The sequence below is a fragment of the Drosophila ananassae genome, chromosome 3L, assembly GCF_017639315.1.
Source record: "Drosophila ananassae strain 14024-0371.13 chromosome 3L, ASM1763931v2, whole genome shotgun sequence".
NCBI lineage: Eukaryota > Metazoa > Arthropoda > Insecta > Diptera > Drosophilidae > Drosophila > Drosophila ananassae.
Window position 1 is genome coordinate 19,725,497 of NC_057929.1, and position 13,192 is coordinate 19,738,688.

Here is a 13,192-nt window from a genome sequence, read left to right on the forward strand (position 1 = left end):
GTCATTAGGTCGCATAGCGTTTGCGGGTATTTCCCTACGAAGGCGATAGCAACATCGTCCGCGTACGCAATGATCTTACAGCCGCCACCCTCCAAGGATCGTAGTAGGCTATTAACCGCCACGTTCCAGAGTAGTGGTGAGAGTACACCTCCTTGCGGGGTGCCCCTCTTGACGTATCTTCGAATAGTCGAACCTCCAAGAGTAGCGTCGACACTCCTGTTGACCAGGATCTGCCGTATTAGGTCAATTGATCGGTCGTCTATTCCAAGTCCCGTCAGTGCATCAATGATTGAGCACGGCAAGATGTTGTTGAAGGCCCCTTCTATGTCTAGGAAAGCAACAAGTGCGTATTCCTTAAAGTTGATCGCTCGCTCAGCGATCATAGTGATTTCGTGCAGGGCTGTTTCTGTTGATCGGCCCCTTTTGTAAGCATGCTGAGAGCATGAGATGTCCCTTGGGTTAATGGTTAGTTGGAGATGGAGACTCAGGAGTCTTTCCATAGTCTTAAGGAGGAAGGATGAAAGACTTATAGGTCTGTAGTCCTTAGGGGTGCAGTGGGATGGTTTGCCCGCCTTGGGTATGAATACAACCTTCGTGCACAGCCATGCCTTTGGTACCATACCAGTAGTGAAGACTGTACTGAAGATTTTCTTGATCCATTTCCTTAGGTTAATACCGGCCCTGGATAACTGAGCCGGTATAATACCGTGTGGGCCCGGAGATTTGAAGGGTTTAAAGCTTTCTATTGCCCACTTAAGATTTCTGTCACTAAGTAGGTAGTTGAGTAGGCCCTGATGGCCCTGGCTATGCATCACCTGGGTTGTTTCTTCCGATGAGCAACCCGGGAAGTGTGCATTAACATGGGTCTCCAGGGATTCCTGGCTTGAGGTTGTCCACTGCCCATCCGTGTTCTTAATATAGCCTACGATGGGGGCTGTAGTAGAGAGAATCTTTCTTAGGCGGGCGGCCTCTGATGTCTCCTGGATATTGGGGCAGAAATTGGCCCAGGCAACCCTCTTTGCCTTACGCAATTCTTTGTTATACCGCCTGAGTTCAGCTTTATAGGCCTCCCACGCGTCGTCTGTGTTGGTACGGTGCGCGTGGTTAAAGGCCCTACGTGCATTTTTCTTAAAGGGGGCTAGCGACGAGGTCCACCATGGAGGCTTCTTCGATCTGCTGCTACCTAATCTTTTCTTGGGGCAGGCCCTATGGTATGCTTTTGCGCTCGTCGCAGTAAGCTTCCCTACCATGGCGTTAAGGCCCTCGTAGGACTCGATAGTCTCTGAAGGTGGTTCACCTAGGGATCTCTCGAGTATCTTTTTATAGAGCTCCCAGTTTGCCTTCCTAGGGTTTCGAACTGCTTGCTTGGTGACGTTTACAAAATTTACGACTACCTCAATGTAGCGGTGATCTGAAAAGGAGTGTTTGTCTAGGACTCTCCATCTGGTGATTGCATCAGCCAGGGAGTTCGAGAATAGTGTTATGTCAAGAACCTCTCTCCTGTTCTTGACGACGAAGGTGGGTTCTGAACCTCTGTTACCCACTAGAAGCTTAGAGCTGAGGATAAAATCGAAGATTGACTCACCACTCTCATTTGTGTCCGTGCTTCCCCACTGACTATGATGAGCGTTGGCATCGCATCCTATTAGTAGGTCGATTTTTCTCCTCTCGCTGTCTTCCACTAGCCGCCTAAGTAGCGAGTGCGGTGGGGGTCTTGTTTGGTCATGACCCATATATGCGGAGCATATTCTTAGATGGCCGCCTTGGCCTTCTATCGATGCGGCTACATGATCTTCATTGCTGAAATTTGGTAGCAAGAAAATGTTAAGGCTCTTTTTTGCGAGAATGCTCAGCCTCGGTGTCGGAGCCTAGCAGTGAGTCCTCCTCCATGCCGACGCCCCCAAGGGCCCTTGCCAGGTCACTCTCCTCTGAGGTGTACCCTTCCAGAATGTCCTCCTCCACGTCTGACATTCCTTCTGGGCGGACCTCTTCGGTCGGTTCCCCCAAGTCTAGCTCTTTTGCGTCTGTCTCCAAGTCTCCAAGATGCCTCCTGGCTTACTCTTCGCATCCGACTTGTAGATCCTCACTGCTACGTGCTCGAACCCGTACTTAATACGGCTACCAGCATCCTCCAGGATCCTAGCAGTCTCCTCATTTAGAGTGAGGACGACCTGCCTTCTTAGTCCCACTGCTTCCTCCACCTTGGCGACTCTCCAGTCCGCCGTAGGGAGTGTGGGATTGCACATTTTTAGCATGGCCAGTATGGTAGCAGGGTCCGCCGGCTTCTCTGTCAGGCATACGCGGGCCCTCGGTTTGCTGGCGGTGGATCTTGTCCCAGTCCACCGCCTCCAGACTGGCTCCTGGGTAAACCTCTCCAAGCGACGCAATCATGCGCTTGTAGAGGCTTACAGACCTCGCATCTTGGCACGCTATCACCTTGATGCTATCTTGGTACCACCCTGCGTCTTCGCAGTTCGGTGGAGGTCCTCCGTTCTTGAGCATCTCCTCCATGAAGCGCCCATGCAGCTCGTTCACCACCCTCTGCCAAAGCTTCTTGGGAATCAGGCCATCTTTGGAGCCGTTGTCAACGACCCCAATGATGGTCCTGCCCTTAGTAACCTCTGCGAAGGATCTGTTACTCTGTTGCGTCTGCACCTTTTTTTTCTTTGCTAGGGGCGCTCCACCGTCCGTCGACCTCTGCCTCTTCGCACTTTGTGCTTTATCCTTGGCAGAGTCGCCTACTTCTGTCGGCTTCTTCGGATCCAGTCTCACACCCGCTTTTGCTGGCTGAAAGTTAGGCAGGATTTCCCTCGCCCACTTTATGATCTCAGCCTGGTCGGGGTTGGATTCCGCCGATGGGTCTGCCCTCATGAGAATGAAGGCCGCTCTCCTCCTATCCTTGTAGGAGCCCTTCCGCTGCAAGGGGCCAGCAGTCGCCGGACCGGGGCCTTCCTTAGGGATGCCGCCGGTGCGAGGGGAGCTCGACCCTGAGGTCTTGCCCCCCACACAGTTCGGTGTTCCCATAGTGGGCCCCGTTTTGGGGGTCGGTGCCTTGGCATCTCCCCCTACACCGGCGCAGCTCGCCTCCGGACGTTGCCCCTCAGTGGGGAGCTTCGCCATCCCAGCATCTCTTTGGCCTTTATCTGCCTTGGAGATTGACGGATCCATGATCCCATTTACGGACTTTCTTGGGGAGTTCCGTTCTCCACTATTTTTGTTTGTGTTGTTTCTAGAATTCATGTTTGGACCCACGAGTAGCCGGGGAGGGGTTCGTCCATCATGACATAGCCCGCTTATCATGATAAGCCTGATTGAAACTGAGGGGTCGGCCGGTCCCCCAGAGTCCGCATATTAACGTCCGTGCACCCCCCCGGACATGCATCCCTCGGCATATGCTGTTCCACCTTGGATTGGGGTGATTTGAGGAAGGAAGTGTTCTTCTCCCCGCCCGGCTACGATTCGCCAGCGTCCTCGGCAGTGACATGACCTTACCGGGACCTGTTACCAGCCGCCCTCACGTGAAGAGTATAGTAGCACTACCAGAGGTGTACACAGATACGGCACATGAACTCATGCGTTTCTCCCACCGTAGTACCCGTTGGCTGACGGCCCATCTATATAACTATAACTATAATCATAATTTTACAACAACAATAATGGCTATAGTAGACGTTAAGTCAGTGGATTCCACTACTAACGTAATAAATAAAGTTGAGTAACAATAACATTGGACATTGAGTCCAAATAACATTGATTTGGAATTTTTAAATATTCTGCTATTAATAATTGTTGTCATACTGTGTGCCAATTGCTTTTATAAATATACAAACTTGACAATAAATGTTTGAAAAAAAGATATATGAGCCAAGCAAACGACTTGTACAAAATTAAAAAAAAACAAGAAAGGAAAGGTAACTTCGGGCGGAGCCGAAGTTGATATACCCTTGCAGTTCAGTCGCAGTCCGCTAGGTGGCGCCACCCATCTAATTTTATTAGATATATAGCGGATCGTTTAAAGTCGGCCGATCCTTATGAAAATTGGCAGATCTGATTGTTTTTCCCAAAATAGAATCTGTACCAAATCCCATCTTTCTAACTTAAAAAACACCAAGTTATGGCATTTCCGATCAATCAGTTATATGGCAGCTATAGGATATAGTCGACCGATCCCGGCCGTTCCGACTTATATACTGCCTGCAAAGGAAAGAAAGATGTGTGCAAAGTTTCAACTCGATAGCTCTAAAACTGAGAGACTAGTTTGCGTAGAAACAGACAGATGGACAGACGGACATGCTCATATCGACTCAGGAGGTGATCCTGATCAAGAATATATATACTTTATAGGGTCGAAGATGTCTCCTTCACTGCGTTGCACACTTTTGACCAAAATTATAATACCCTCTGCAAGGGTATAATAAGTCTGTTAAGTCCCATCTTTCTAACTTAAAAAACACCAAAGTTATGCCAATTCCGATCGGTCTACGACAGCTATTGGATAAAGAAGGCCGATCCTTATGAAATTTTGTACATAAGATATGGCCAAATATAATGTGTGTAAAGTCCCAACCCTCTTACTTAAAAAACACCAAAGTTATGGTATTTGCGATCAATCCGTTATATGGCAGCCATGGGATATAGCCGTTCCGACTTATACACTGCCTGCAAATAAAAGAAGGATGTGTGCAAAGTTTCAACTGAATTTCAAACAGAGCGACAAGTTTGCGTAGAAACAGACAGACGGACAATAAATGCGACAATAGGTTATAATTTTTATAAATAATACGAAAAGGAAATTGGTAACTAAAGGGGTCGGTAGGACTTGGTTAACCTGTTGGAAACTGAAAATAGTATTTTTTCCAGTAAAAATTTTGAATCAACTCGACCAAAAATGATCCTATAGAGGAGCATGACCCGAGCACAAGTACAAACCACCTGCAATGGTGGTAGGTCTAATAATTTTAGCCGACAACGATATGGTGGAAGGCGACGATGTGAGTCCCAGTTTAAATATTTTAAAATTAAATAAAAGAAACTGCTTTTTCACAGATTCAATACTTCTATGATGAACCATGTACTACGGACTCCAAACGCATGTACAGTATTCAAGGATCAGTCGAATTAAAGAGACATACAGTGTTTTAGTGGTGAAGGAATCATCAAACTCTTTTGACCAGCGATTTGTAAAAGCAAATACTCATCTGGCTTTATTGACTGTTACAGAAATAAGTTCATTAAACGACAGCTTGTGGTCGAAAAGAACTTCAAGACCATTTGTCAAGCAGCCGCCGGAAAGAAGTTTGGCCGGCAATAATTTATTGAGTTCGTGACGTCACTTTCTTTTATACTTATGTTCGCATCGCCCGCTCTCGTGCATTCGATCGGCCACCTGCATCTGCCGTCATGCAGATGCCTCGCTCTCTCCCGGGCTCTCTCGATCGCTCCGCAGCATCAAGCGTTGAGCCGCGCTCCCGAGTTTGTATTCTAATTCGGTCTTCACCCCCTCGCAGTCGCATCTATCCCTATATCACTTTGTATAAAGCCAAAACATTTTAAATAGAGCGTTGTGCGGCCGTCTACTAGTGCTATGTTATTGGGTTGGATATTGTTTCATGCTTATTGTTAATTATTACTAGGTATGCTAATAGGTTAGTGGGTCTGATTATTGTGATTTGCGAAATGCTGATGACCATTGATTATATCAGATTACTAAGTGTGAATATAGGGTAGTAGGTCGTGGCACTAGGTGCCAACATTAATTCTCAAGTGAATACGAGATGACATGAGGCAAGCTACGATTAAACATCATAACCCTGCTCTTTTAGCAGTTTAGTGAAAGGAGATTGTTACAGCACCACAAGAAGACAAGGTCAAATTTCAGTTGTCTATGAAGGAAGTGGTCAGAGAAAGAAAAACAGAGCTTGACATCATTAGCATACATAAGTGTAGTAGCATAGCTTACAACACTAGGTAGGTCGATAACAAAAAGGATAAATAGAAGAGGTCCTAAGTGACCGCCTTGCGGATAATGACATTTGGACAAGTAAATATTGTTTATTTTCGGAATTTTATACGGGTATGTAGAATTTAAATCATATGAATCGGACGAATAGGTTGTTTGAAAAAATGCAGCAAATCGGACATGTAATGTTTATAACTTGTGATGTGAAATGAAAGTAGTAGTAATAGAATAGGGTAAGAAGATATCATAGGATATCGGAGCAATACCTGAGAATACAGCTCGGGAGATTATCAGGACCAGCAGAAAATTATTGAAAAAATGCAGCAAATCGGACATGTAACGTTTATAACTTGTGATGTGAAATGAAAGTAGTAGTAATAGGGTAGTAAGAAGATATCATAGGATATCGGAGCAATACCTGAGAATACAGCTCGGGAGATTATCAGGACCAGCAGAAAATGAGATATCCATGGTTGAAATTAATGTTAAATCTTGATGTTGAAAATCCATGGCATTAGAAACATCAAGATAATGACATTTGGACAAGTAAACATTGTTTATTTTCGGAAATTTATAAGGGTATGTAGAATTTAAATCATATGAATCGGACGAATAGGTTGATTGAAAAAATGCAGCAAATCGGACATATTTTTATAAGTTAGGGAGGGAGGAAAAAACTGGATTTACGTTTTACATTGAAAAATAGAAGCAGCTCGGATCATTTCGGAAGTTTACCTTACAAATCGCGATGTAACGTTTATAAATTTGATTATTAAGAGAGATAAACTGGTTGGAAAGTAAAGAAAGTTTGTCTGATGAAAAAAAGATCCAGACTTAAGAAACATTTTGTAAGCTCTTGATTTCTTAAGTTTTTAAGACTAGAAAGGTGTTTAATAAATCAAGGCGGTTTCGTTGATGATGACGATGAGACTTCAGGAAAACATTGTCCAACGCGTTGGGAATATGAAAGTTGGGAAGATGAAAGATACTCCCAGTCAACTCCAGCCAAATGATTTCGAAGAGCATTATAATCCGTTTTTCGGAAACATTTAGTACGAGACTGCCTTATAGTGTAAGTCCTCAGGAAGCGATAATGGTGAAGACCGAATTACAGGCCCTGAGAATATCATATTAAATAAAGTTCGGTCTAGAGATCTGATAAGTGACTTACTATTTTTAAGGTTTTTAAATACGCTTATGTTTAAAGTTAAACTTAAAAACCGTTAATTTATTAGGTGCTACCTTAAGATGGTTTATGAGAGTACTCCTGACATCATCCACAGTGGCATTCGGCATAAGGCGGAATACAAATGAAAGCCAGTCCAGAAAGCCCAGAAGATCTAATTTCAGGCGCCACACCAGTAGGAAGCCTAGGAGCCGGTACAACAGGAACTTGCAGGTTTTCCAACGATTGAGGTTTCTCGAGGGTAGGAGGACCAAGACTCCTTGACGATTCCATTGGTGAACGGATCACTTCCACAGGAACATCAGTAGGCGATGATGTATAAGGCGTTAAAATTGTGTCTGAATGTATCGCATGAGAAGCAGGTGTACCCAATAAATTGACCGCCAGCAGGTTGTTGTTGGGAATTTTTCTCCTTGGAGATTCACTTAATAACTTAAGACCAAGAAATTGAGTCTCAAGTGTAAGGAATTGCTCATTAAGTGCAGAAAATTACTTACGGACATCTAGCAAACCATTTCTCGTCTGCTACATGAAGGTCCGCATCTCAGTCTCAATCTCTGATGTGATAAGATCACTTATCCGTCCATTGTGTCCACCACAAGCACATTTAATATGTAAACAGTTATTTCAAAGACAGCAGGGCTGGTAAGAGTCACCAGTAATGGATTTTCCAAACTAGCATTTTTTAGCAATGCAAATTAAACTCATTAATGACGGACATTTGTCCACTGTAGTGAGAGCAAAAAGATTTTAGCTATCTAAAAACTCTAACTCTATGGTAGAAATGCACGTTCGGATTAGGCACATCGCAGAGAAGACGTAACAAAAGAGATATGCTGGACGCAGTGACGAATAACCGCTTCAGAGTAACAACGATGTAACGAATTAAACGTCCAGAAAATAGAACTCAGGAACATATAATATATATAAATATTCTTAAAGTGCGGCGGAAATAATATTGAAGAATAATATTGTATTTAAGAAGTGTATAGTTCAATGTATTTTAGCTTGTCGCGAAAGAAAGAAGCTTGTATTAAAGATCAAAGATATAGGCAATCTGATGAGAGCAATCGAAGAAACGCGTCCGGAAACGGCAGTCAGATTAACGACGAGGATAAATAAAAAAAATATATTTTTTTGATAGTCTTCGAATTTTTATATTATCTTAAATATTTTATTGGGAATCTTTATATTATATAAATAATACCAAAAGTTCGATTATCTTCGTAACCAAAGCTAAAGATTCGATTTCACGAAAAAAAAGGCTTAATCAACTAAAGGAGCTTCTGAAAATAAATTATTTTATTATTTCGGTATTATTTATTGCTATCATGTATTTTTTTTATTTAATGGTATCGCTAAGTCTTTTTTTATACAATCGCAGAAAATGTATCGGGTGTTATTGGTCGATTTTCAGAAATGTATTGAAACCGAAATATGGAATTTTTTGCAATGAGGCTTTAATTATAATCTTAAAATAGGCAATTCTGAAAGATTTTTGCACTTCGACTTCAATTTATACCTACTTGCATGAAGGCGTTATTTGCCAAAAGTGTGCAAAAGCAAAAGTAACGATTCATACAAACTCTATACCTAGATAGCATATAGGTAAAGGATATAATGTCTATGATAATCGTGACCTTAAATATGGGTCAACTACGCTGTATCTTATAATCGGATACAATTTATAAGCCAGGCTGTGAGAATAAGAATTCATAGCCACATTACTTAGTAGCTACATGGAATACTTAAAAACAAAATTATTTTACACAAGTAGAGTTCGCTCATTGCGCTCATTATTTTTAAGTTAAAAACACTTTCCAAAACAAGAATTTACGGTACGTTATAATGATGACTATTAATTTTTTTCAAATTTGTTCTTATGGAACTCGTCTATGCATAATTTACAACTCCACGAACCTTCAGGTGGTGTAATAAGTGGTGGCGAAAGACAATACATATGATAACCTCTGTCGCAATCATCGCAGAAAAGTAACTGGTCATCATTGTCTGAGGTTCCACAAATAGAACAGTATTTGCATTCAATACACTGCCATCGATAGCGTTTGACTGATATTATCATATTTGCTGTAAACTGAAGGCATGATGGATGACCAGAGCGGCCACAGTCTGAGCATGAAACGAGCTCTTCGGGCATACTAGTTTTTTTGTTTTCACGTTGGTCACCAAGACAAAAGTCGCAATAGGGAGATGGTTGAGCAACTTCACGCTCAATTCGTGTTTTGACCTTTTTTGGGCTAGCACCCGTGGTTGAAGCGTTATTATTTGTTGAATACATAGGAGGGGTGCAAGCAACATTTGCTGATCCAGCTAAGTTCAAACCTGTTATTCCAGCCATAGTTGCTAATGGAATAGAGTCATTTGAAGCCCCAGCATCGCTCGACGCCTTTTCGTATGATGAGGCTGGAATGACTAGTGCCGATTGGGAAGTTTCATCGTTTGGCGGAATAGGTGAGGCAGAATTGGAATGCGTTGCATAAAGACCTGTGGCGGCAGCTGCTGCTGCTGCAGTGCTTGCAGCATGAGCTACGGCAGCAGCTGCCGCTGCAGCAGCTGCAGAAGTGTTAGCACCATTTCCACATCCGCGACGTCTGCGATCGGATTCTCCTTCGATGGCATTTCTACGACGATTGCCTGAACATAAAATAAAATTATCAGAAATAATCATTTATTTAAAAAGAGCGATAATTATTTTTATTTACCACCACCTTTGCGACCACGTTTTGGTGTACTTTCAGCATGTGAATTGGACCGCCGTGGCCGAGTCCCTCGCTTGCGTTTCCCCCTGCTGGTGTAGGACTCGTCAAAATCATTATCGGAATCGAAATCATCTTCATAATCATCACCATGATGATAATGTGATACATCCATTTCGTCATGGAACCATTCTTTTTCCGCATTTGCATGAGAATCCTTACTGTCATTGTCCCCGGACGCTCCCATGGAATTTCCATCAGCAGCCACGATCACTGAAAATTATTATTTAATGTAACATATACATATTATTAAATTGTAAATAAGTTATTGCTCCGTTTAAAATTAAAATGAATTATTGATTCTTTTGTAAGTACATTGTAACATGACATACATACATGTATGTATGAATGTGAATAAAAACAATTTGAAGCAATATCACAACCACCTTAGTTGTAACCATCTTTAATGTATAAAATAAATTGTTTACCTGCGCTTTCCATTTGATGGACATCACGAGTGCCAACAGCGACAGGTGCTGATGCATGGTGGTGGTGATGCTGGTGTTGATGGTGAATGTGTTGATGGGGCTCCCGATACTGATAAGCTCGATAGCTCTGATTGGAGTTAAGCAAATATTGGCGTTTTGGTTTTCGCCATCGCGAGGACGGGTACGTATATATCTGACCATGGCGAAATCCTGGCATGCGCTGTTTTTTTTTCATAAAAAGGGCACAGTGTGTTTGCGCTACTCCAGTTTGAGGGTCCAGAAAAGGCATGCGAAGTCGCCGTTCAATACATAACCGGGTATTGAAGTTTTCGCTGTTTTCTAAAATTTCCTTGTATTTTTCTTTATCATTAAGAAAATTTTGTATCTTTTCAAAATTTCCAATATTTACAACCATCGTTTTCTCAAACTCAGATGAGGAAGCCATATTGTTGCCGACGGTATATGTATAAAATAAGCAACTAATAACAATTTGTTCCTCAACAAATATTTTCCAAATTTAGACCATTTATAAAAACAAAATGTCACGGTTTAAAAGTTTTTGTTATTATTATTCCTATAACAATCATTTCTGTAAAAACAGAAGCGAACCTGGAATTAAAACACTTCTATGTGATTTGAGGAAAAATAAAATATCGTTTTGAATAGTTTCCCCGTATTCCATATTTTCCACCCTTAGGTAAGTCTAGTTAGCGTCACGCATATAAATGTCAAAACGGAATTATACGATAGTCAAGCTTACAACGAAAAACATGTTTGACGAGCAACACAGTTTATTCGTTTCAGTGTGGACGAATTTTTTGAAGCGAACGTACAACGGTCATAAAATTAGACAGTTACAATTAGTTATTATTTGTAGCGCATGCACTTTGGGAGCTTTGGTAGAGCTCAAGCTGTTAGTTAGGCACTTGTATTTTGGAGTTGATATTGACCGGCCGCTACCTTGATTTGTTGAACGGAATTAACCCCAAATAAAGATTGAAATTTAATCGTGAACCCCTATTGATTAAAGTTATCAAAAAGCTGGCAGCGTTGCATAAATCTTTCACGACCCTGTCAAAGGATGACGTTGCTAGGGACCTGTAAAACGATCTAAAGGGCCTTTTATTTTGAGTACACAGTGGCGAACAAACCGTGTCAAAAACAGTTTTTTACATATTTGCCTCACTCACTCTCTTAGTTGAAAAACTGATTTTGTCGATTTGAATTTTTGGCTTAAATTAAAACAACGCTAGTAAACAGTTCATATGTATATGCTCAAAGCCCAAAATGTACAAAACCGGTCTCAGTAGAGCTGGGGAAAAATCGATGTCAACATCGATTACATTGATTCTTTTTTTTTAGTCCGATGCATCCATTCGGATTTCAGGGAATCGATCCGCTGGACTATTGGAAGGTTTGCACATTTTTTTTAAATTTGAAGAAATTGTTATAACATTTAATTTGTTGTCAGATTAACGCCACTGAAATGAACACCCTTAAAGGATGTGCCCAGCACTACCTATGCATACCTGAGTGCTCAACTGAGTGCGAGCGCATATTCAGTAGGGCCTGATGCATAGTCAGTGAAAAACGCGCCTCTCAAACCAAAAACGGTTGATAAGCTAATTTTTGCAAGCAAAAACCAATGGCTAAAAGAAATTTAAATGCTTTGCTTATTTTTAAAACCATTATTTTTATTTATTTTTTTTCTTGTTCTTATTTTTGTTTTTTAGCTTTTTAAGTTCATAGTTCAGTTTATTTTTCACAATTTATAAGATTTGATCTCACTGAAAAAAAAATTGTTTTTTTTTTTTTTCGATTTAATCGTAGTTTTTTTTTTTTTTAAATCGAAAAGAATCGATGTACCGAGAATCGATTTTCCCCAGCTCTAGGTCTCAGAAAAGAGAGTTTAAAGACACTTCTATATTTCACTTTTAGTTCCATTTTTCACTTTCTTTTGTATCTGTATTCGGACATTTATTAAAACCTTGATCATTGCCCGACGATTATTAACATTTTAAAGACAATTACTTTAGTACATCAAAATAATAAACATGCAAATAATCAAACTGACCAAATTCGAAGTGTAACATTTTAAGTATTTTGTAATAATAAAATGTAATATTTCATAAAAAATATAATATAATAAAAATATACAATTTTTATGCATATAAATTTTTCATTGTGATTGGAAAGCACAAACAAAAATGAAAAAAGGAACTAGATAAAAAACATTTTTTTTTAATTTTGGTGAGTACATTTATTTTTTTTGTTGTGGCCGATGTAAACAATCGGAGCAGGGCTGTCACCTAGGGAAGGAAAAGGGTCGCAGGGTTGCCACCTAGGGAAGGAAAAGGGTCGCAGGGCTGCCACCTAGTTACGAGCAGGGAAATTTTGGGATAAGAGGGTTGATGACCTGGTTCGGATCGGGTCTGGAACAACGGTCCGATCCGAATGACCATGCCAGGTAAAGATGGCAGAGAAGGTGATTTGAAAAGCAGTGGTCAAGCGGTGCGGTCGTAGACATATAAAATAAAAAAAAAGAGGAAGACAAGAAAAAAAAAGGAACTTTCTCATGTTTTGTGGCGTAATTAATGGGCTTCTTCATTCCAGGACCGACCAGACTCGCATCTCCAGGGGAAGAAGCCAGGCCGTAAAAAAAAAAACTAGGCCTGGCGTTTTTTTTTTATGGGGGATTTAAAAAAGTCTCAAAAATCAAGAAACCTAACGGTCGTTTGATCCCCCCTTTTTTTTCCTATTGATTTTGGCGCCGCGGTTTTTTTTTTGCGCCTTGCTAAGGATTGAAGCCGGAACTGAATGTGATTGCGAAGGGCGGCTGAAA

The 13,192-nt window shown here is 41.3% G+C and overlaps 2 protein-coding genes and 1 long non-coding RNA gene across 5 annotated transcripts; 1 reads left to right on the plus strand and 2 right to left on the minus strand.

Annotated features, from left to right (window-relative positions):
* Positions 1-446: 446 nt before the first annotated feature.
* LOC123257210 lies at positions 447-1,841 on the minus strand (the record flags this gene model as incomplete). The annotated part of the gene is made up of 2 exons (XM_044715331.1): positions 447-1,067; positions 1,248-1,841. Coding segments are annotated over 2 exons (1,215 nt in total), but the record flags the coding sequence as incomplete, so codon positions are not given.
* Positions 1,842-8,495: 6,654 nt separating this feature from the next.
* LOC6493888 (zinc finger protein ubi-d4) lies at positions 8,496-11,114 on the minus strand. Of its 2 annotated transcripts, none has more exons than XM_001961356.4 (3): positions 10,351-11,114; positions 9,875-10,135; positions 8,496-9,800 (listed from the first exon to the last, which is right to left on the minus strand). In XM_001961356.4, exons 1-3 carry the CDS (start codon positions 10,793-10,795, stop codon positions 9,004-9,006), a joined length of 1,503 nt encoding a protein of 500 aa, XP_001961392.2. In that variant the 5' UTR covers positions 10,796-11,114; the 3' UTR covers positions 8,496-9,003. The 2 variants fall into 2 exon arrangements, with proteins under 2 accessions (XP_001961392.2, XP_014762450.1); XM_014906964.3 differs by having other exon boundaries at positions 9,869-10,135; positions 10,351-11,112.
* A 2-nt stretch (positions 11,115-11,116) lies between these two features.
* Positions 11,117-13,192, plus strand: LOC123257208. 2 transcript variants are annotated; one of them, XR_006507215.1, is made up of 3 exons: positions 11,127-11,764; positions 11,822-12,817; positions 12,964-13,192. It is a non-coding gene; the product is annotated as an uncharacterized LOC123257208 (long non-coding RNA). The 2 variants fall into 2 exon arrangements; XR_006507214.1 differs by having other exon boundaries at positions 11,117-11,764; positions 11,822-13,192.

Coding starts and splice junctions, on each gene's coding strand:
- LOC6493888 (XM_014906964.3), bottom strand. CDS start 10,795: ATGGCTTCCTCATCTGAGTTTGAGAAAACGATGGTTGTAAATATTGGA. Junction 10,136..10,350: donor CCATCAAATGGAAAGCGCAG/GTAAACAATTTA, acceptor AATAATTTTCAG/TGATCGTGGCTGCTGATGGA. Junction 9,801..9,868: donor ACGTGGTCGCAAAGGTGGTG/GTAAATAAAAAT, acceptor TTTTATGTTCAG/GCAATCGTCGTAGAAATGCC.